Below are 23,790 nucleotides of genomic sequence, written 5' to 3'. Positions count from 1 at the left end.
TTCAAAAATTCAAAGGTTGAAAATATATACCTTTTAGCCTTAAAAATGAAGATATGAAGTCAAAAATCCAAGTGTTGTTGAAAGTGGAGTAGAAATAGAAAACAAAAGAAAGGAAGAGAGATTTTTTTTCTCTCTCCTAGGGTTTAGATGTGCTGAAAATTGGGGTTAGAAGCTGTAAGTTTGATGCCCAAGAAGTTAGGAGAAGAAATGAGCAAGAAAAGAAAAGGAAAGGAAGAAAACAAGGAAAAGAAAATGAAAATCTTGAATTTTTTGGGGGAAGAACAAAAATGGCATTGGGAGGAGATGGAGGAAGATGATGCCTTGGACACTATGGCCAGCCATGAGATAAAGATGGAGAATCAAAGCTTTGACCAAGCTTTATGGAGAATTACCGTTTTGCTCTCCAAAGTTTTCACCCTTTTTAATTGTATCCTTCCACAATCATTTAATTCCAATTTCTTTCCATTTTTCTTCCTTAACACTTGTACCAATAAAATATCAAATTTATGATTCAACGCGTAACACCATAATATTTGAATATTTACTTACCCGCACTAGCTTTATTTAATAAAGACACGCATGCCCCATTAACATCATTTTTCTCTAAAATTTTCTCGTCCTTCTTCTCCCCCACTTAGATTGACCATATATTTCTCCTTCATGAAAAATTTTGACACTAAATAAAATATTAATATTTTAATATTATTTTATTAATAAAATATTATTTTATTATAAAATTTTCCACTAGCCTTCTGGGGCTCCAAAACATCTTACTTTGCCCCAATTTACATCCGATCACCTTTTATCTAGCAAATTTTTCCTCGATAGAAATATTATTATTTTTTTATTATTTCTCCGCGTGCGAAATATTTTATCTTAAAATACTCTTTTCACCCATCTCCATCCTTTGACACTTAAATTAGCATCCATTAACCTTTTTCTAGTTGATAAGGTCATATTGACTTCTATACGAGGGTACTGAGTGTCACAAGAACTCACACTTGAAGAACTTGGCATATAATCGGTGTGCTTCAATGTTTGTAGCACAATCCTCAAATGCTGCTCATGTTCCTCCCGACTTCTTGAATACACTAAGATATTATCGATGAACATGATCACAAACTTATCCAAATATGGTCTAAATATCTTGTTCATCATATCCATAAAAGTTGCAAGAGCATTAGTCAATCTAAATGACATAACAAAAAACTCATAATGACCATACCTCGTGTGAAATGCAGTCTTGAGTATGTTTACACCTCTAATCCTCAACTAATGATACCCTAATCATAGATTAATCTTAGAGAAACACTTAGCTCCTTGCAATACGTGGGAAGGGATACTTGTTTTTGACGGTCACTTTATTCAACTGCTTGTAATCAATACAAAGCCTTATTGATCCATCTTTCTTCGTTACAAACAATACCGGTGCATCCCAAGGTGAGACATTAAGGCGAATGAAGCCCTTGTCCAATAAGTCCTCTCAACTGATCCTTGAGCTCTTTCAGCTCGACCGATGCCATCCGATATGGTGGTATAGAAATCAGACTCGTGTCCTGTGTCAAGTCTATGTAAAATTTTATCTCCCGCTCTAATGATAATCTAGGTAATTCTTCCAAGAATACATCTATGAACTCCTTCACAATAGGCACATCTGCCACATTAACTAGCTCTACTTGGGTATCTATCACCATGACCAAGAATCCTTGACATCCATGTCTCATCAAGTGATTAGCAGTTATAGCCAATATCATGCTACTTGAGACCATGCTGCGATTTCCCTGTATATAAAAGGATGTTTCTCTAAGATAATCGAATCTAACCCTCTTCTGGTGACAATCCACACTAGTATAGTTGGGAGATAACCAATCCATCCCAAGAATCACATCAAACTCCACCATGTCCATCAGCACTAGATTTGCCTGGGTGTCCTTCTCCTTAACTCGAACCACGTAATCTCTATACTCATGTTTAGCAACAGCCACCTCTCTTAAGGCGGTGGAAACTTCCAAGTCTTGCTCCCTCTTAGAGTGATCAATACCCAATCTAAATGCAAAGTGTGGTGATATAAAAGAAAATGTAGCACCAAAGTCATACAATACATATGCATCAATAGAGAAAATGGGTAATATATTTGCAACTACTGTATCAGATGCTTGCACATCCTGCTGAGTCATAGCATAAACTTTGGCCTATCCACGACCAGCAGCACCCTGTGCTCCAAATCCAGATCTTAAAGCTCTACCTTAAGTAACTGTATTAGTGTCTTTGCCTCTACCTCCTCCAGTGCCACTGATAAGTTGTGCAGCAATAGGCGGAGGTGGTAAAGTTGCCTATGTATGCCCTTGTGTATCTCCTTGAGAGGAATGACTAGTAAGGCACTCTCTAGTGAAATGTCTCGATTGTCCACAAGTGTAACTTAAGATGGAACCTTGCATGCATTGACCTTTATGCTTCTTACCGAAAGTGGAACATGAAAAGAGAGGAGGATGACTCTGCCTAGCACTCTGCTAACCTTGAGGTGAAATCACTCCACTGACTCCATCTCTCTCAGTATCTTTTCCCTAATGGGATCCTTGTGAACTTCCTCTTGACCCAACACCATCAAATTTGAAATATTCATCATTGAAAAAAAAAATACTTATTAATGCATTCTTTTCAATGAAAAAAATATTCTCAAACTATTGGAAAAATAAAGAATTTGATAAAAATAGACTTTTTACCTCAGTAAAGAATTTTATGGTTTACGAGGCAAATACAGCATCATATTTCCAAACCTTCAAACCAAAATTTTTTGGGTTTTTTATTCTAATTAAAGTTTTGGAGGGAACCATAACGAGATTTTTTATTTAAAAAAGAATTTACCTAAATTAAAAAATAAGGTAAAATATCCTGTTCTCCTTAAATTTTGATCATAATTCTAACTCAGGTCTATTAGTATTTGAAATGAACAATCTACCCCAAAAGATTATTTTTTGCTAGATGCATAAATCTAACCGTTAGTCAACCATTAATGTTTTTGCTAGTCTGATGACGTGGCAATATTTCTCAAACAATTTTACTTTTCATTAATTTTAAAAATTATCATGCTATATAAATAATAATTTTTCGTTTTTAAAATTTCTCTCCTACTCAAAAAAAAATTCTCTTTACCCTAACTCTTGCCAACTGACCTCCTTGTAATCAGATCTAGCTGTAGAATATCAAATCTGACGAAATCTCCTTATAAGAAACGCGAGCTAGCCATGTTCCCCCTCCCCCAAATGAGGGTCAAGATCACACTCCCCTAAAGGGGCACTGACCGGAGGGGAGTGTGGCCTCAAATCATGCTTCCTTGAGGTCGACGCTCCTTTCGTGCTCCCCTCCCCCAAGGGAGCACAATATGGGGGAACGCGACCCAAGGTAACACACCCAGATCACGCTCTCTTAAGGAGATCGAATCGATAGGTGACTGACCAACAAAAAGGAACATCGGTCGATCTAAGAGAAAAATAGTGAAAAGGAGGAGAAAAATTGCTTGTTATACATTTTACAATCATTTCAAATATTAATAAACTCACAAGAAAATATAATTAAAATTTTAAAAAATAAGATATTTTACCTTTAAAAATAATACAAAAATAGTTGTATCTTAAAATATTTATATAATATTAAATCTATCAATCAACTATTTATAATCAAAGTATCAAAAACATCATTTTGACACAAGATGAATCAAAATGTCTTTGTAGAAGTTTCGTACCGACTTTGAATTTTACCCTTTAAATTTTGCCATGGCCCGCACTGTTTGAAACAATCATTTTACTTACGAATAGCAAAACAATTTTTTTTATATAACTTAAAATGTTATCATGCTTTAAATAGAGAAACTGAAAAAGATACCGAAAAGATTAGTATACATGTCAGCTGCCAAATAATGCCGACAAGTGCATCCTTCAATCCAGCTAGCTTGACTACAGAGTAAAAGTTCATAATAAAGTTTTTTTCTGATTTGCAGGTGCAACATGAATACCTAGATGCACTATTTCCAAGTAGAACCACCTAGCCTAATCACCTCTTCGCCACTGTTGTCCCTCCTAGGTACCCTTTCAAAGCCATCCCCTTTTTGATCACTTAAATCACCGTACAGATCCTTAAGCTTCGCCAAATTGCTGGATGCAGATGTCTTCTCCTTGCTTCCCTCTTTCGGTGGACTTGAATGACGATCAAAATGACTATTGCCGGCTTGCAAACTTCGACTTCTGCTCCTGCTTCGACTCCTGCTGCGAGTTCGGCTTCTGCTCCTATGAGAGCTAGCTACTCTATAATGCCTGTTATCATCACGTAACTCTTCATAGTCCCTTTTATCTGAGTACCTTGACCTTCGATTGTAATCATGCGTTCGCTCCCTATCCCTCTCCTTGTCCTTGGCTCTTTCTCTATCCCAATCCCTGTCCCTGTTCCTATCCTTATTCCTATCCCTATGCCGATCCCTGTTCCTATCCCTATCCCTACCCCGATCTCTGTTCCTATCCCGATCACGATCCCTGTCCCTTTCCCTTTCTCTTTCCCTATCTCGATCCCAATCCCTGTCCTTCTCAGAATATTCCCTGTCAGAATATTCACGACTCTGGCTGCGACGGTGGCTGGGAGATCTTTTTAAATCATCACTGCCAGATCTGTCATAAGGTGGTGGTGGGAGGCTGCGACGCACAGGAGATGAGTCCCTGGTTGAAGCACGATGGGGGGCACGCTGACCGAAAGAGACAGAAAGTGCAGCTTTCACTGATGGCGGCCGGCGAGCAGTGTCATCAGATCCATGACGGTTAGAATCCCCAGTTGCACCAGACGGTTTAGTAGGCAGCTTCATCTTCTCAAGATTGGATACAACTTGCCGCAACACAGGTACAGGGATTCGGGGGAAAAGGGTGTCAAAGTAGTACTGCAACGAGAACATCAGAGTGTCAACTCTTTTCCCTCTATGAAAACAAACAAAAATGAAAAACATGACGGGGTCAACATGAAGTCAGTAGACAAATCAGCAAATGTTGTTCATCCTTGACAAAAAATTCAAGCCAAATGACCTAAAGGAAGTCTCACCAATAACCTGGTATTCAACTCAACCAAAGAAACGAAATTCTAAAAATTCTGGGAGCTTACAATAGTAAATTTAAATAGTAACAATCTAAATGATGACTTTCTGTTAAGTATCAGACCCTATACAGTAGGAACTTCTAGGCTGTGCTTCAAGTTCCAATCCAAGATGAGTCAAAGAAGAGCATGCATTCGGCCTGCATTACGGCTGCAAACCAATGAAATGCATTGAAAATAAAAAGTAACAGAAAAAACTTCAGAAAGAGGGATACATTGACGAAGGGACCAAGAAAGAGTACCTTCTTTGAACATACTACTGAAAGTATAATTGCAGATAGAGCAAAAATCTGATTGTCCAGAAATTCTTTGCAAATTCAGTATGCAAAATAGCTTAAAGGTCATCTTGTATTTAAGTACTTCATTACAAGATGATGCATGAACTATTCAGACTAATTATGTTCCGAACTATTGCTTCTCAAATGTAGTTTCTTCAAATATCAGCCCAAATTTCTTCCACAACCTTGAAATAGACTTCAAATGGTTTTGGCAAAAATCATTACAGACTTAACACAAAATGCGACTTGTGTACTATGTTATGTAGCTTTAATAATTAGTTAACCAACTCTATTCATTTCACAAACGAAATCCCATCTGAGCCATCCACAGAAGCTTTTTAGACAAACATTAACGTACTCATTCTCATCAGATAAGGAATTGCTCAGATGTGTCTCATCTTAGGTAGGTATATTTCAAAAATCTAGAATCATGAGAGAAGAAAACCATTTTTTTCATAGCTGCAAATAGAAAATATTAAATGCAATCTCTGACTGATTTATTCCTTGATCACAAACATCAAGTCTATCACCTGCCCTCATACGCCACATAACTATCATAAAGCAAAATGCAGATTTTAATGAGCCACCCCAGAATCAACACTTACTTTTATTGATGCTATGCTTTCAATTTTTCAGTTGATCAAAATGTTATTAAATGGTCAACAATTTATCACTACACAAGGGGTGCAAATTGACATGTGAACAGCAAGATTATTTTTGGAAACATAAAGCATATCGAATGTTCGTTCCCACTGACCTGTCCAAGAAGCAAATCACGCACGTATACACCCATTGTAGTCATTCGTCCATTGGATCCAGGGGAGAATTCCTGAAATAGGAAACCATTATTTCATCTTATGCCCAAAACAGAAACTAAGTTCTGTACATTAAAATCAAGAAAAAAGCAAAGTAGAATAAAAACGGATCATCATTCCTAAAAAATTTTATACATAACCCGAATAAGGCTTTGAACTTCACGAAAAAAGGAATACACCTTTATCTTTTAATTGCATGAAAATGAGGTTATAAACACTTATTACCTTGTACTTTTATAACCATTGAATTTGAAAATGAGTGAAATTGAGTTCGAAAGAGATAACAGGACATTAAACCATGATATCTTTGCATTGCTAGCAGCCAAAAAATATATTTTTAAACAACAAAAACATGAGATGAACCAAAAATATATATTTTATATTTTTTAAACTAGCAAAGCAACCCTAAAATCATTTCTCACAAAAACAAATTCAAAAAACAATTGAATAAAATTTGTCCGTTCTATACTAAAAACAATCCACATCAGCATCATGGATATCAGATCTCGACCAAGCCAGGTCTGGCAATGTAGGCAAGATTTGATGAGCAAGACTCCAATTTTGCGAAGGGGCTTATATGAGGCCAACAATCTTGTCAGTGTGGAAGAGAACAAGCATGGAAGACAAAGGTAGAGAAGAAAGAAGAGAAAAAAAACAAAAACTAAAACAACAAAACTTTTTTTAGTATAAAAGGAAAAAATCTTATTCAATGATTTTTTTGTAAGAAATGGTTTAAGGGGTTTTTTTTTTTTCAGGTAAGCAAATGAAGCAATATATTTTCGCTCAACCTTATGTTTTTGCTGTTTAAATAAAATCTTTTGGCTGCTAGCAAAGCAAATATAACATAGATTAATGTCCCATTCGAATAAAAGGAAAAGCCCTAATCTACCAGACATATAGAACTTTTCCCTTCCCCCTAAAGTGCAAAGTCTATGTAATAGAGCCAAAGATAAATAGCAGATGACTAACGTATGAACCAAAAGTAAACCCCACTAAACAAAATGTAACACAAGATGATCTCAGTACAAACAAAGCAAAAACTATGGAGCTTTATGGGAAGGAAAGGCTTTTGTAATTCTTTCTTTAAAGACACCAGTGAAAGTAGATAAATTATGAGGCAGAAGTAAGCATCATTCTATGGCCAGACTCAGCATCTTTTGAGGCAAAAAAAAGTTTCCTAACCTAAAGGAAATATACAAACATCCACAAAAAATTGACCCACAATCTCACATACCAAACTGATGTAGACCATATAGTACTTAGACAGATTTACCATATTACTATATTTAAGGCGCCACAAAACATTTAGGCAGCCAAAATTTCTAGTTACCTCTTCATCTTTGATGTAAGGTTCAAACCAAGTCCATAAAGTCTTTGGATCTGCAGCATATCTCAAGTAGAGAAATCCAATCTGCAACCAAAATTTTAAGCCATCAATTATATGCATACTGGCTCAAAGCAGAATATCAACCATATAATAGAATATAAATTGTACAAAAAACCAGCAAAAATGAAGAATGAGTACAAATTTTTATGCTTAATTTCAAGAAACCAGAAAGCAAGGCATTCTTAACCTGCAGGAATAGTCCACACAATATGAGTAAATTAGTATAGTTGCAACAAGAAATGCTGATCCACTATTTCACAGAACCTTGACTGAGAAATCAATAATAGGAAGCAGCAAAACTAAGCAAGATAAAGCAACGACAATATACTGGAGTGAAGGGTAAAACAAGCATCAGAAAAGAAATGAATAAATAAAACCTAAGACTTGGTATATAGTTTCTAAGAGACAAAATTAGGAGCTAGTAAACACAAGAGTTTGCAATCCTACACAGTCTCCAACCCTGGCCTTAGCAATATGGGGATAGAATCTTGTTCCTACGTTCATATAAACTCTAAATCCATAGCTATAGTAGATGAAACATACTAACCAAAATGGAAGAACAGTGCAAACTGACTCAACATAAAATGTTGATCTACCATTAACAGAAAAAGAGACTCATCAAACCTTGATATTGTAGGCATCTGCTAAACATAGCAAGGTACTATGATGTGGGTCAGCAAACTCTCAGCAACTCAAAGAAACAAGGACACCTCAACCTTTATTTGTAGAAATCTGCTAGGTAAAAGAATAAAATTATAACGCTCATATATTTACTTTCATACTTTTATACCGATACAACGAAAATAGGCAATCATGGTCGGGTACACCACTCTAATAAACAAGAACTTTCACAACAATACTAATTAATTATAATATCTATCACAAATGTGAATTTCTATTAAAAAAAGTCAAAAATTTTAGCCGCATTACATCAAAGATCAAAATATATTAAGAAATATAGAATAATGGAGAAAAAAGAGTATCCAGCTTGCTGAAGATAGATTGATAAGATATCTATTGTTTCCGCTGAGAACAATTTCACCAAGGTTGAAGAACAAATAAGAAAGATATAAAAGGAGAGTTCCACTTACGGCTCTAATGTAAGGAGAATCGGGATGCTTCAACAGCCCATGCATTTGTTTGACAGTAAGCTTCATGGTAAAAAACTTGTAAAGAAGGCAGAATGCAGTCGAAGGACCACGACAGTTCCCGGTCATCCATGGCTCAACATGATCAACTTGATTGTAAATTTCATCAATGACTTCATGGTATGTCTTTAACCGGTAAAGCTCTTTGAAATAATCAGAAGACAGTATATTCATACACAGCACCTTTTCTAATAATGAATTAATCGGTTTGCCACATGTCTGTATCTCCATATCGATATCTCACTGTCAACAGTACCCCAAACAAAGTGTCATAACCTTATTCCACTCAAAATAACATCATCTGATTTTTGAAAGAAAAAAGTCAGATTTAGAACCAGAAAAGCCCATTTTAACTTATTAAAAAGAATTAAATTAACAATCTTTTAGTATTTCCGGTTGTCACAAAACGAAACCTCGAAATTATTCCACATACAATAACCGTACCTAATCCAATATTTATCATTAAATTAAAACAACAGAAGAAAGAGAAAGAAAAAAGGAAAGCTTGAATCAAAACCCTAAAAAGTATGACACGAAAAAGCGAATCCTTTACTTAACAAAAATAGGCATCCTAGGGCAGAATCGATCAATTAATTAATCAAATTAATGACGAAGCTAAAGCGAAGCAGTAGATAGATTCAACAGAAAGATGTATAAACGGAAACAGAAAACCTAAAGTGCCAAAAACAAGGGAGAAGAATTGAGAAACGCACCACCAAAAATCTTGATAGAACGGTCATCTAATGAATCGAATGGGAGACGAATAAATAAATAAACAAACCCTAACTCGACGAAAGGTTATCTCTTCGGTAATCCACCTTTCCAACGCGAACGCCAATCATGCGTACCAATATTACGCCTTTTTCATTAGTAGGAAGAATACCCGTGCTACGTAGCGGGTAGACCCTGGAGCTGCTCGTCAGGCCCGTGGGCTTAGTGCAGTTCGGGCTGGGGTTTGATAAGAATTCTGAGACGAGATTCGATTTGAGATTACTATAATGCGTAAATTTTGTTTACACTGGAAATGTATATTAATAAATTATATTATATAATAATAATTAATACGTGCATTTTGAAATTGAAAATTGACACTGTTTCAATTGAAAACTAATGGTGTCTAGGACTAAAGCTTTAATCGGAAATAGATTTAGACATCAATATGTCAAGAAACAAAAGTAGAACAACTTTCTTTTCAAGGAACAAATTTTTTTATTTTCTAAATTAATAATTGTTGAATAAAAAATATTTTTATTATTATTTAATTAAATTCAATTATGATATTTTTATTTTTCAATTATTTGATAATAATTATGATCTTTTTAGGGTAAAATACCCCACCTTCAAGTTTTAATCGAAATTTCAAATGGATCCATTAATTTTTAAAATAGACACTCTATCCCAAACCAATATCTCTCACTGAACACATAAGTCCAATCGTTAATGTTTTTATTAGTTTGATGACGTGGTAATATTGAAAAGATAATTTTACCCTTTATTAATTTTTAAAATGACTACTATATAATTTCTTTTTTGCAAAACAAAATCAAGTGATCGATGCTCCCTCAAGAGAAAAGAGCACAAGATCAATGCTCCCAAGAAAGGGGAACACCAAGATCTGGTGCTCCCTCCCTCTCTTGGGAGCATCAATCGATGCTCCCTTCTCTTGGGGAGTTGGGGAGCATCAATGGTGCTTGATGAATTTTTTTTTTTATTATTTTTAAAAAAATTATATACTAATAATTTTTGAAACTAATAAAGAAGAAAGGGTATTTTAGCCTTTTTATATTTTTTGTTAACTCTATTTACACTTTTTGAACGAATTGTCCATTTCTAATACTAATAGACCCCGCATGGACTTATATAAAAAAGTTAAAGAATGGGGGTAATTTACTTTTTTTTTATATTTATAAATAATTTCTGACTAATGATAATGAGTAATCAAAGAGGGTAACAATGCATTTTGAAACAAGATGGGTAATTTACTCTTTTTTTTATATTTGTAAATAATTGTCGACTAATGATAATGAGCAATCAAAGAGGGTAACAGTGCATTTTAAAACAAGGTGGGCCAAAGTGCACTTTAAAGCTGTACTAAGGGGAGTTTTTGTATTTTACCTTTATTATAATAATATAAAAAAGGGTAAAATACTCTTGATCTCTAAATTTTGATAAGAATTACACAAAGATCCATTAGTTTTCAAAATGGACACTCCGCCTCAAGAATACAAACATTGTTAACAAAAGTTATAAAAAACTAAAATGCTTTTTTTTATTAATTTAAAAAATAATTATTATATTTTTTAAAAAAATAAAAAAAAAGATCGGTGCTCCCCAACTTACCAAGAAAGAGGAGCACCGACTGCAAGGGAGCTTTTTTTTTATTAATAAAAAATAATAAAAAATATAATAATATTTATAAAAATTAATCAAGGGTAAATTTGTTTTTTTTACCCTTACCATGTCAGCAAGTTAACGAAAATACTAACGGTTAGACCTACGTGTTTAGTAAAAAATATCTTTTTAGGGTACAGTGTCCATTTCGAAAACTAATGAACGTTTGTGTAATTTTGATCAAAACTTAAGGGGTAAGGGCATTTTACTTTATAAAATATTATATTTTTATTTCATATTTGTTTAAATATATATTTAAAAATATTAAAATATCATCATAAAAATATCTTGTTTAGGTTTGATGTTTTTAGATGTCAATTGACTCAATTCAATTCATAAACACTTTTAACTACACGTTTCGTACCTTTAAAAAAAAAAAACTACATGTTTAGTAAAAATTATTTTGTTAATTTGGATTATTGTTGTGACCTATTTTCAGGGGTTCGTGACTGGGGCAAGAACCTAAACGACTATAGCTTGCTAGACCTAAGCAAGTCTCTTACATTCATACATAAACTAAACAATCATGTAAAAGCATTAAACATTCATTTCATATATCTCATAAATTGTCTAAAGGAGTCATCACACTGTTATGGAATCTTGCCTCATAACATTCAAGAACGCTCACATGCCTGCATCATAACATTTTAAAACATAGTTTCGAAATCATGTCTCTAACATGTATTTACACCTCGATGTTCAATTAGGTCATTGGCCATTAAAACATAAATCAGTAAAATATGCACAATGCCATGAAAGGTTACAACTCCATAACATGTTCAACATTCATAACATAACCATAAACAAAGACCGACTCGTTAGTAAAACATGACTTAACCTTTAGGTTGCAAGTGACTGCTAGATCACCTACCAAAGGACGAACTGATCATGTCTCTATGACACAAGTGGCTAGAGAGAGTGTGCTATTCCTGATCTACAACAAAAATATGAGAAACTAACATGTGAATCACAAAGACTCCATGAGTGAATATGGGAAGGAGACAAGTCAAGGGATTAGAACTTTAGCACAAATATAACCTTTAAATAATCATGCATGTATAATCTTTTAAATGCTCGTGTAAGATAAATAAGCTTAAAGTAAAAGTAACCAAGAGGGGGTGAATTGGTTCTTAAAAAAAAAATAAATTCTAAAACAGATTTGTATGTAAGCTTGAAAACAGAGTGTCAAAACAAAGTATGACAGCTTAATTTGAAACTTGTAACGATGAAAAAGAAGCAAAGCAAGATAGTTCAATTTTATAGATGTTCGACCCTCAAAACCCACGTCTTCTCCCTTGATACACAAGGAGTTTGAATCCTTTAATCATTGCCTTTTAAATCAAGTTCAGGCACAGCCTTTACCACAATACCTTTTCAACAAAGGTATAACCTTTATCTCCCTCTTTAATGGAGGTATAACTGTTAACTATCTTTTCTATGGAGATATAATCTTTAACTACCTTTTCTCTAAAGGTATAACCAACAATAACAGTAGATTCTCTCAAAGATTACAAAGCTTAAGACCTCAAAAGGCTGATGAGCTAGGCTAAGCACAAAGGATTAAGGATTTTTTGGTGAATAAAAGCTAGAAGAAGAATACTTTGCTCAGGAATATGCAGTGGAGAAAAGGAATGAACTTTTAGTTTTTCTCTACCTAAAAGAATGATTTTTATGCTATTTCTTCTTTCTTTTTTGTACCCAAATGATGTCCTTATAAAGGTATTTATAGGCCCTTATGATTTTTGCTTTTTTGGGTAAGTTGGAATCAAAATTCTAAATGTTGGGGCTAGTTGGATCATGTCATTCATACTCTTGAGATAAATCCTTTATAATTGTGGATCGGCACTTGCTTTAGTTTGAAGCTTATGGGGATCAACTTGTAGATGGGTGAGGGGTTAGTCCTTTTTGTCAGATTTTCATCCAACCTTTATGTTTTCCTGAGAATCGATCTTTATCCTCGAGCTATTAATTCTTCTCATTCAACTTCAAAGTCAAGAGCTTTTTGTTTTCTTAAGAATCTACACTTAGTTCTTCAAGTGTTGATTCTTTTTCCACATTAGGTGCCAAAATTGATTTTTAAACTTTCTTTTGAAGACTCCAACCATCCATTTCACCCATTTCTTCATTGTTCTCCAGGTCTTAAATTTTTCTCTTTGCAGCTTCAAGGATCGACACTTGATGCTTGAGGGGTCGATCCAAAATCTTCAAATTTGTCCTTTTTAGTTTTTCATTTGCTTAGAGTCAAGCTTGCTTCTTTGAGGGGTTGATTTTCTCATTCAAAGTATGCTTCGTTTGGAAAATAGGAAAGGAAAATAGCTCCAAAATAACCTATTTTTGCTAAACAAGACATAAAAGGTCAATCCCTATAGTCCATTTGGGATTTTCTAAGCTTTTAGCTTGTCAGCCTTCACCTTCTCCCTCACTCTTCATGATTTCTTCTTTTTTCTTCCCTCCTTCACTTCTTTCTCTTCTTTTTCCATTTTCCTTCTATCTAACCAAAATCAAAGCTTCAAACTTTGAATTTAAGTTCATCTAATGTAGGATTTTAGTTTCTTAACTCTCTAATCTCTTGGGTTTTCAATTTCAACTTTATTTCTCTAAGGTCTTATTGTTTTTGTCTTTAATTTTTAGGTTGTGCTCGATTCTAGCTACACCAAGCTCATTAACGTAAGAACCCATTAAATTTAGGTTATTAATAGTATGGGTAAGTGATTGGAAGAAGGATTAAAGAATAAAATTAGATTATTGTGAAGATTGAGCTAAAGTTTTAATGGGTTTGCTTCAATTCTGAAAATTCTAGTTAAATTAAGGAATTTATGTTGAACTTTGGTTGTTTTAGGTCTTATTGAAGCTCTAAGGACAAATTTAGAGTCGAAGATTGTTGAGTTAATTGTGGGTGTTGAGGAGCAATCTTACATTATGAATAGATATGGTGATTTCAATTGGTATATGTAAAGCATGCTTTTTAAATACTCTTATTGACAATGATTTGATGAGTTGCACGTTGTTAATGGTGTTGAAATTGATTTCAATATCTAAAATGATTTCATAATGTGTATATTCTATATTAGGTGAGCTTTTATTTCACTCTTTTGAACTAATATTTTTGAACTTTCATCTTTGAAAATCCTATGTTTTAAGCGAGTAAATTGATCTGAAACATAATAGAGGTATTGATACTTGGAGTAAATTTTACATTTTGTGATTGAAGTATTGATACCTATGAATGATGTATTGATACTTGCTGCCTAAAATGCTTTTAAAAGGGATTTTGAAGAACAAATATTGATACCTTCTTCAAAGGATTGATACTTGAAAACCATAATTAAAAGTATCTATACTTGTGTAACGACCCTTCGTCGGTCACTACCGGCATCTGAGACTTCCGGGAAAGACCCGCTAAGTCCCGAACAAGCCTTACTCACACTGCCTGTTAGTTCACTAAATACGAACCTAGTCCATATTGATACTAAAAACAATATACTCTCATACCATGATTTAAACCATAAACATAATAATCGATTCAAGCTTTAAACCATTTAATCACAAGTATATACATCGAAATTCACATTCTTCAATTGTTTACTTATAACAAAATCAATATCCGTTTACAACTTAATAAATAAAGTGCTACGACTCTATCTCTAACAGCGGAGCGACTTAAGATAAAATGCTATGAGATGCCTTTACCTATTTACAGTGGACCATACACGCCGATGATTACACGTTAGGGCGATCTCTGTCTGTAAAAAAGAAGAAATAAAAGGGGTGTGAATCTCACAGACTCAGTGATCATCCACTCCATGAGCAGGGGATAGATGGGAAACAAGTATAAAGCAAATAAATTTGAATGATATAACTGAATAAGAATAATAACCTCGGAATAAAAATCAAATCACAAATAGGGGGTTTGTGCCTTGTAAACATGATACCGTAAAATCATCGTGCAATATTTCACTTGGCAAAATGATGCCGAAATCATGTGTAGCAAAACAAAGTTCAATCATAGAAATCATCACTTTTTATCAAAGTACGAGAAATGTTATAAAAGTATGCATGCTCCCAGAATATGTGGCATGAAAACAAATCAAATTATAAAGCCACATAAACCAATTCATAATCGTTAAATAAGCGCTGAAAGCTTTTATTCAAATAAAGGGAGATATAGAGAAAATATTAACTCTCCACCATGCAAAAGAGTACGCGTCAAAAAAAATCCACAAGGCTATCGAGTAGGAAAACATAGTATCAACACGTGGACCCACTTCCACGTAATAATATCTGGGAGCATCGCTTTCACAGGATTCCCACATGCCATGGCTGTCTCAACGATGTTGGTCGACATCAGAGAAATCAAGCGGTCGCAACCGCGTAATCACCTGGTGGCCTAGCCACGCGTACATATATCACAAGTCGTGGTCCCCACCACGCCTAACCGCCCATCGATGACCCGAGGGTTCTCTAGCTAGAGCTCACTCGTGCACGAGGGTCATGTTGGCTCCATTAGTTTTTGATGATAATAAAACATTCCCATTCATTTGTGTCTAACATCCATATTTGAGTGTGCAGGAAATTAATATGAGAAATTAATCTAAAGAATGTTTTTGAAAGAAAAAGAGGGATAAAATTATTAAAGTGTAACTGAACAACAAGGAGGAAGCTTATTAGTGAAACAAGGAAGAACATTGGATGACCAAATTTTAAATTGGAAAAATGGCGGGCTGAAGAGTTTGAAAAACAAAACCAACTTAGTTGACCAAGACAGTCGACTAAGTGCTCTCTGCCAGAATCTGCAAACCAAAAACAGAACCAACTTAGTCAACCATTGTAGTTGTCTAAGAGCTCTCTGTCTGCAATTTGAACAAGAGCACTACAAGACAGATTAACGGCTAGAACTTATCCTCAACTGTTTCCAACGGATATAAACTGCCAAACTGCCATCAGAGTTATATCTCCAAGTGTAAAAGGGTCTTCCAACAATTAGAAACTAGTTTTTAAAGAAGTTTTTTGAAGCTTTGAATGAGATTTGAGCTATAGAAAGTTGAAAAACCATAAAAGCTTCACTGCAATTGTCTGCACCTCAACGCCTACTCTTTGCATTTGTGATTAGCTCTCAATCCTGTACCAATCAGATCATCCAGTGATCATAGGTACTTTCTTTTACCACTTCTTCTGGTATACTTAGAGTGAGGGAGTCACTCTAAGGGGTTATTCAAGCTTGAATGTTATAGGTTGTGGTTAAGCCTTGGAAAACCACTTTGGGTTTTAGTTTAGCCCGGGAAAAACTAGTGTAAAGGTTATGGCTGAGCTTGCGAAAAGCCATTGTAAAAGCTTAGTGGAAGCTTGTGAATTTCACCGAATTCTTAGTGAATTGTTGGGAAAATCCTTAGTTGGATAATCAAGGTGGTGGATGTAGGTCTTAGACCGAACCACTATAAATTGTTGTCCATTGTCTACTCTGTTTTTGCTTTTATTGTTTTGGAAATTAGTTCCTCATCCAATCAAGAGCCAAATTGTGCAATTCACCCCCCCTCTAGCACATATTAACGGGACCAACAAGTCACACTTAACCGAAGTGACAGTCGGCCTACTATCGAATCTCTCGATTTATAAAACCATTTTAGAAATCACTTTATGTCCTTGAAATCTCGTTTCAAAATTATTTCCAAAACATTCAACATAGGGTATGATAAAATCTATCATTTTCTCAAAATATATTTATGCATGAATTTCAAAATAATAATTCTCATGGTGAATAAGCAATATAATCATGAATGCCCACTGCACAAATATAAGGCACAGATTTTGAGGCAAAACAGTGCGAAAGGTTTGTTTCCCGTTTTTCAAAACACTTTACATATAATTTATACATATATATATTCAAAACGATTTTTAAATGTAATTTGTAACCACAATTTCTTAAGATTGCTACCAGCACATGCTATCCACAATTTTCACGTTTAAAATAAATTATATGTATAGGTATATATTTATGAAATTTTTAAAATTGGTACCCCCTACTCACATCATAATAGCGAGATATTATATCGCTATTTCTACTTGCCGGTCACTTGTCATTTCCTCTGGCACGCCACTATAGTGCACTATCTTCACTTAAGCACTTCTAAATTGGGCTAGATGGCCCAAGTCTCAACCTTCCCTTTCTCTTTTGGACTTTTCTTTTCTTATTACCATTGGGCCCTTTCCGTTGGCTCTTTCAATTTCTTCCTATTAGGCCATGCCCACTCTCTTCTTATTGGGCTATGCCCATATATATTTTTTTCTTTTCTTTTCTTCCTTTCCCATTCCTTTCTCTATTTCTCTTTCTCCTCTCTCCAGCCGGTTAGTAGCACTCTGCTTGTCTTTCTTTTTCCTTTCTTACATGCACAAGCAGGCCACAATTTCCTCATCTTTCTCCTTTTCACCGCCGGCGACAAGTTCTTGCTTCTTTCAACCAAAAATTTTCAGTAGCCAAAGTTGCTCATATCCACCTCAAAATCAACAGCCAAGCTGCTCTATTCTTCCTAAAAAATCAACAGCTAAGTTGCTCTCTTCTTCCTCCAAAAATAAGCAGCCACAGCTACTCTTTTCCTCCCTAAATATCAGCAAAACCGCCTCTTCAACTCAGCTTCTTCACCCTTCCTTTTCTTTCTTTTTTTTTCCTCACTGTTCGACTTTTCTCTTTTTTCTTTTTCTCTCTCTCGGCTATTTCTCTTTTTTTTTTTTCTTTCCTTTGTTCTTTTGCTTAACCGATTTAACTTTTCTTTTCTATCTTTCATTTTTCATTCATTTTTTTTCTTTTATATGGCCTTTCATCTCGATGGCCGGCCCCCTCTTACTTTCATACATGATTTAAAATAAAATACTAAAAGCTTGACTCTCTCTTTTGTCTCTATAACCGGTTGGTAACAAAAGAAATTGATAAAACTTTGTTTGATTTGGATTGCAAGTGGGGCCGACAATGACAAGCTTGCTTGTAAATTCTCCATTTCTTTCTTTTCTTTCACATGTGACCGCCCATACCATCATTCCTTCTTCTTTTATTGTCTTCCTTGACCGGCCATGTGGTTAGAATGCAAGTCAACAATTGCTTAGAACCTTTAAAGCCACTTTACTTGACTTTTCCTTCCCATTTCACTATTATCTCATCTTTTCTCCTTATTTTCTTTGTCTTTTCCTTTCTTTATACATAAGCCTTATATTTTAAGCAATTCTTACATGGATGGCCGACCATGAGGAACAAAAAGAAGAGTCAAAGCTTCCTTTGGAAGCTTTGACCAAGCTTTGTAACAAAATTACTATTTTACCCTTCAAGGTTCTCATCCTTTTAATTAAGTCCTCCTAAAATCTTTAAATCTCTAATTTCCTTCTATTATCTTCTTTTACATATGTAAAAATGAAATATAAAGTTTGTACCCCAACGCGGTGTTCCCATAATATTTAAAATATTATTTACCTAACGCTATCTTTATTTTAATAAAGACACGCGGGCCCACTAACGTAATTTTTCTCTAAAATTTCTCTCATTCTTCTTCTCCCCCACTTAGATTGACCATATACTCCTTCATGAAAAATTTTGACACTAAATAAAATATTAATATTTTAATATTATTTTATTAATAAAATATTATTTTATTTCAAAAATTTTCTCTTGTCTCCTCTTGTCCCCTTGGTACCCAAAATACTTTATTATGCTTTAATTGACTTCCGAATCACTTTTTATCTCGTAAATTCTTCTTCGATAAAATTATCATTTTTTTATTATTATTTCCTCCTGTGCGGAATATTTTATCCCAAACTATTCTTTTCATCTTTCATCATTTCTAAACATTATAATTATCCTCAATTGGCATCCAATAAGCTTTATTAGTCACCATATCAAAGAACGAGGTATTATAACTTAAGTTCAAAGTATTGATACGTGTCATCATTTTTATAAAAATAAAAGGGATAAAATAATATTTTCACTCTAAATATTTCCTCTTTAGGTCTTTTTACCTAATTCTCTGTATTTGGCTACCTTTCTTTACTATATTTCTCAACTTTCAGCCTCTTTCTTCCTCTCTTACTCTAAAATTCTCATTTTTGAACTTCTAATCTTATTTTTCGATTTTGAAGCTAACAAAGGTAAGTTTTTAACTCTCACACTCTTTAAATCCTTAGTTTTTAGTTTTGATTTTTACATCTTTCAATAGATTATATTTCTCTCTTTAAAGGTTTGGTATCATCACTCGATTTTCTCTTTCTACAAGCTCATTAAGGTAAAGGGATATAGATTTACGTAGTTAAGTTGTTAGTACACCATTAGATAGTATTAACAAGTTGGAAATTAGATTAGGCACTATTAAGTTAAAGTTTACATTAGCCTAGCTTCAAATTTCGAGTTTTATAGATTAAGTTGGGTTTATGATTGAATGTTGTTCAATAAAAGGCATGTCGAAACTCTAAGAATCGATTTCGAGTGAAGTGTTGGTCTATCGATTTTATGCTAGCTAAGAAATCGACTGAAGTGAGTAAATACAACGTTTTAAAGTATTTTGATATGCATAAAACTAAGCATGTCTATCAAATTCCTTTTCTACATGATTTCCATATTAATCCCCATGAATATGAAAAGTTTAAAGTTGAATTCAATGTTTTCAAATGATCTTTGCAAATGTATTTATGTTATGTAAGTAATTATACTATGTGGTAGTTTTAAGCATTTTCCCCTTCAACATGATCTATGATCGTATGATGTCATGACCCAATCCCAAGCCATGATCGATACAAGGACCAATAAAGCAAGTCTCCCTTGATCCAAGCAAGCCTTACTCATGTAGTAGACTTGTCCACAGTCTATCTTAAGCATAATTGGAAGTCCATAGACAACAATAACCTCATTCACAAGTGTACTACATTTACCATAAACACCAAACTCAAGATAACCCTTATATGTATGCGTATGTTTGTGTGTGTGTATATATATATTTATATATATCAAACATACATTGTTCATTTTGTACACTTGTGTGCTCACACAGGCTCTCGAGCCATAATACCATACCATTTACCATACACATATACACACTCATCTATATGTGAGCACATCAATGTGCAATGCCACACATGGATACAAATAAAGAGTGCATCCTAACACTCGTAAACACACAACTCAAAATAGACTCGTTAGCGGAACATAGCAAGACTAGGGTAGGTTCTATGGTTAATTATTAGGCATACCTATCAACGAACTCAAGGATCTCTATGTAGATGGTGATCCAAGCTACTCATGTATCTGAAAACCAAAAACATGAGGTTTGTAAATGTGAGTATAACTTAATGAGTGAATAATGTGAAAACGGGAACAAGCTAAGTGCAAACCTCATGCATCAATGATATGTGCTTTACAAGTGTAAAAACTTATTTGAAAGTTAAAGGAAGGGGTTCCAACTAATGGCCCTTAAATGGCAATAAAAGGAATGCAAATACATGATTCTAGTGCAAGGGGATTGACCTTTTAGCCTCTAAGGGTTGATCCCTAGCTCACAGAACCTATCCTGTAGGTTCTGTGCTTTGGATATCAATCTTTTCCCTTTGAAGGGTTGATCCCTCTTTAATAGAATGCCTTAAAAAGGCTACTAGAAGTTGGGGATCGACTTTTCCCATGTTGAGTGTAGGCCCTTTCTAGACAATATGCTTTCACTTGGCTATTAGATGGCAAGGATCAATCTTTCCTACTCTAGAGGTCTATCCCTTCTTGACAAAATGCAATTTCTAGGTTCTTTTGCACTTCAAACTTTTTCCAACACGAGAGAATCCATCTGCCTTCATTACATGCTTGCTCACAAGCTCAACATCATTAAGACATCAGACCCCATCACATTTAAAAAAGGTGGATCATAATCTAACCCATCAAATTATCATATTAAGCACTCTTCCATTCAAGATACTTAATCTAGATATATTTTAGGGAAAGGAAAAAGTCTCCTTCACTGACATAACCAAGAGCATGAGCAAGATCATCAACAACACGACAGACATGTGCCTTTCACCTTACACATGTTGCCCATATCATCATCACCAATAATACCATAGACATGTGCCTTTCACTTTACAGATGCAGTCCAAATAACCATCACCAATCAATACAATAGTCATGTGCCCTTCACTTCAGACTTACTTTCTAAATCACCATCACTAATCAATACAACAATTATGTGCCCCTCAACTTACACATGTTGTCCAGATCATTGTCATCAACAATACTACAATCATATCCTTTTCACCTCACACATGTTGTTCACAACTAAAACAATAGACATGTACCCTTCACCTCCCACATGCTATCCACAATCAAACATGTATCCATGTACTTCAACAACAATTAGGATTTCCACTTAAAACACTTAGTCCCCTGAGCTTTTAAATAACAAGTGATACATTTTCATACGTTTAAGTATATATATATATATATATATATATGTATCTATGGACTATATTTAGACATGTTCAAAGCACAATCACATCACAAATTTTAGTTTGGACTTAATAGTCAACATGCATTCAGATGAATTTGTAAAACATTATTTATACACATTTCTATACCAAAATAGGTTTTGATGTAATCCACTCACCTCAGGTGCTTTCTTCCAACTTTAACATGTAGACCAATTCACCTTGCTCCCACTTGTACCTTGGAGCCTCAAGGAAAACTAAAACAATTGTAGCATACTTAAATTCCTCTTACCTTCCTAATTCGAAACTAGTCGAGTAAAGTTAGAATTTCATATTTTCAATGGTAACAATCTTCAATTATCATTCTACTACCTTAACAATGTCAAAACATCCAGTTTTTAAATTGGTAAGCAATTAGGAGTGACTTTCCACATATTTCCATATTTTATAGAGAGATTGAGCTGAAACCATATAGAGAAAAAGTTACAAACCGGTTAAACTAAAGCTAACACTCCAAAGAAGCTTAAAGTCACCTTGGTTTACAAATTCAAAGCCCCAAATGAAGGAAGGAGTGAGTGAGAGTCAAGAGTGGAGGGCTTATAGAGTTTGAACGAGAGAAGAAAAGTAAATGGATGGATGGGCAAAAATTTGCTATTTAAAGTCATGGGGAACGAGCCTTTTTATAGGAGGGGTAAATCCTTTCATTCCAAAAAGCTTTTTAAGGGCTTCGAGAAGCTAGGGCAAAGGCTTATCTCTTTAGTTTTACTTGTTCCCTAGTCTTCCAACACCTTTCCTTTCTCATTTTAATACTCTTAGAGTTAATCCTCTTACTTTGAGCTCGAGATAAGATTCTTTCTCTAGCTCACCAAGTAAATTTACCATTTTACACTCATATATAAAATTGGAGTTCTACATATGATTGCTATGGAATTGGTGCATATCTAGTTAAATGTGAATATAGATGGTCAAGTACACATCTTTGTGATAATATGATGGAAATGATGTATGCACATAACTATGTAAATGATGGCTATGAGTTTAATTGATTGTAGAAGTAAATATGTATATGAATACATAAGCATGATAAGATTGAGTTTATTACATGCTATGTTGGTTGTAAGCAAGAATATGGCAAATTGGTGTAGACAAAGGGCCTATGTCCATTGAATTATTGTAGTGAGAAAGATCGTAAATGGGTGTAGATGGAGTGCCCATGTCCATCACATTGTGTTGTGAAAAATGGCAAATGAGGGTAGACGGAGGGCTCAAGTCCATTGTTCTTGTGTCATGAAGAGACACCTATGTTTACCAAGTGTGGATCCATTCTCTGTGGTAATGTATGCTCATATAATTCTTATGTTAGTGATTTTGTTGTTAAAGAATTGAAATATGTTGTGATTTCATGTTTGATTTATGTTATTCATGTGTTTTAAATGAGATATTGTGAAACCCTAACTTTACATTTAATGGAAACATTATTTTTGAAGGAGTGGATTATGCTAAATATAATTGTGTTGTTGGATGAATTTTCCCAACTATATTATGTTAAATTTCTCACTAGTTTTGTGTAGAAAGTTGGTGAGAGCTTGATGGACGAAAGAATGGTAGGAAAAAAAGAAACCAAAAAAATGTATTTTTGCAAGATAAGGGATGAAAGGTCGATCTTCATAGAGGGAAGGTCAATCCTTGGAAGTAATTTGGCTCGAATTGGCTACTAAAAGTGTCAAGGATTAACCCCTGATAGAGGAGGCGTCGATCCCCACCAAACAGAATGCTTAGGAGAGCTTTTGGAACCAAAAAGATCAATCTTCAAGGGTTAAAGGGTCAATCTTTGCAAAACGAAACACTTAAAAATTTTTTTTGGAAAAACAAAGATCAACTCTCAAGCTTTAAAAGGTCGATCTCTATGAAACAGACCTTAAAAATTACTATCGGACACCAAAAGGATGATCATTAAAGGTCTATGGTCTATCCTTATAGTTTTGGAAATGTCACATCCCATTTTCGGGGCATAACTAGCGTATGGACCTATGTGGGTATGGCTTACTAGGTTCAAGAAAGCCTTATATATATATATATATATCATGTGTGGGCTAGCCATCCACCGCACTTATACGTCAACACAATTATATAAACATTGTCACACCATTATCGAACTTCTTAACATAATGTCTAGATCGTTATACATACATTCATCACAAATA

General features: G+C 34.4%; 2 protein-coding genes across 4 annotated transcripts; both read right to left on the bottom strand.

Annotated features, from left to right (window-relative positions):
- Window positions 1–1,448: 1,448 nt before the first annotated feature.
- LOC148763101 (uncharacterized) lies at window positions 1,449–2,177 on the bottom strand. The gene has a single exon (XM_088805735.1). It carries the CDS (start codon window positions 2,175–2,177, stop codon window positions 1,449–1,451), a length of 729 nt encoding a protein of 242 aa, XP_088661861.1.
- A 1,635-nt stretch (window positions 2,178–3,812) lies between these two features.
- Window positions 3,813–9,632, bottom strand: ATSRL1 (PRP38 family protein). 3 transcript variants are annotated; one of them, XM_007032162.3, is made up of 5 exons: window positions 9,472–9,632; window positions 8,702–9,001; window positions 7,554–7,634; window positions 6,166–6,237; window positions 3,813–4,921 (listed from the first exon to the last, which is right to left on the bottom strand). In XM_007032162.3, the coding sequence occupies exons 2-5, from the start codon at window positions 8,987–8,989 to the stop codon at window positions 4,022–4,024; spliced, it is 1,341 nt and encodes a 446-aa protein (XP_007032224.2). In that variant the 5' UTR covers window positions 8,990–9,001; window positions 9,472–9,632; the 3' UTR covers window positions 3,813–4,021. The 3 variants fall into 3 exon arrangements, with proteins under 3 accessions (XP_007032224.2, XP_007032225.2, XP_088662023.1); XM_007032163.3 differs by having other exon boundaries at window positions 8,702–9,059; window positions 9,472–9,631; XM_088805897.1 differs by lacking the exons at window positions 8,702–9,001; window positions 9,472–9,632 and adding an exon at window positions 8,235–8,303.
- Between the last annotated feature and the right edge of the window lie 14,158 nt (window positions 9,633–23,790).

Source organism: Theobroma cacao, chromosome 4, assembly GCF_053813885.1.
Source record: "Theobroma cacao isolate CCN51 chromosome 4, ASM5381388v1, whole genome shotgun sequence".
NCBI classification, from domain to species: Eukaryota; Viridiplantae; Streptophyta; class Magnoliopsida; order Malvales; family Malvaceae; genus Theobroma; species Theobroma cacao.
The sequence above is the reverse complement of the archived record's forward strand: the minus strand, read 5'-3'. Positions and strand labels throughout refer to the sequence as shown.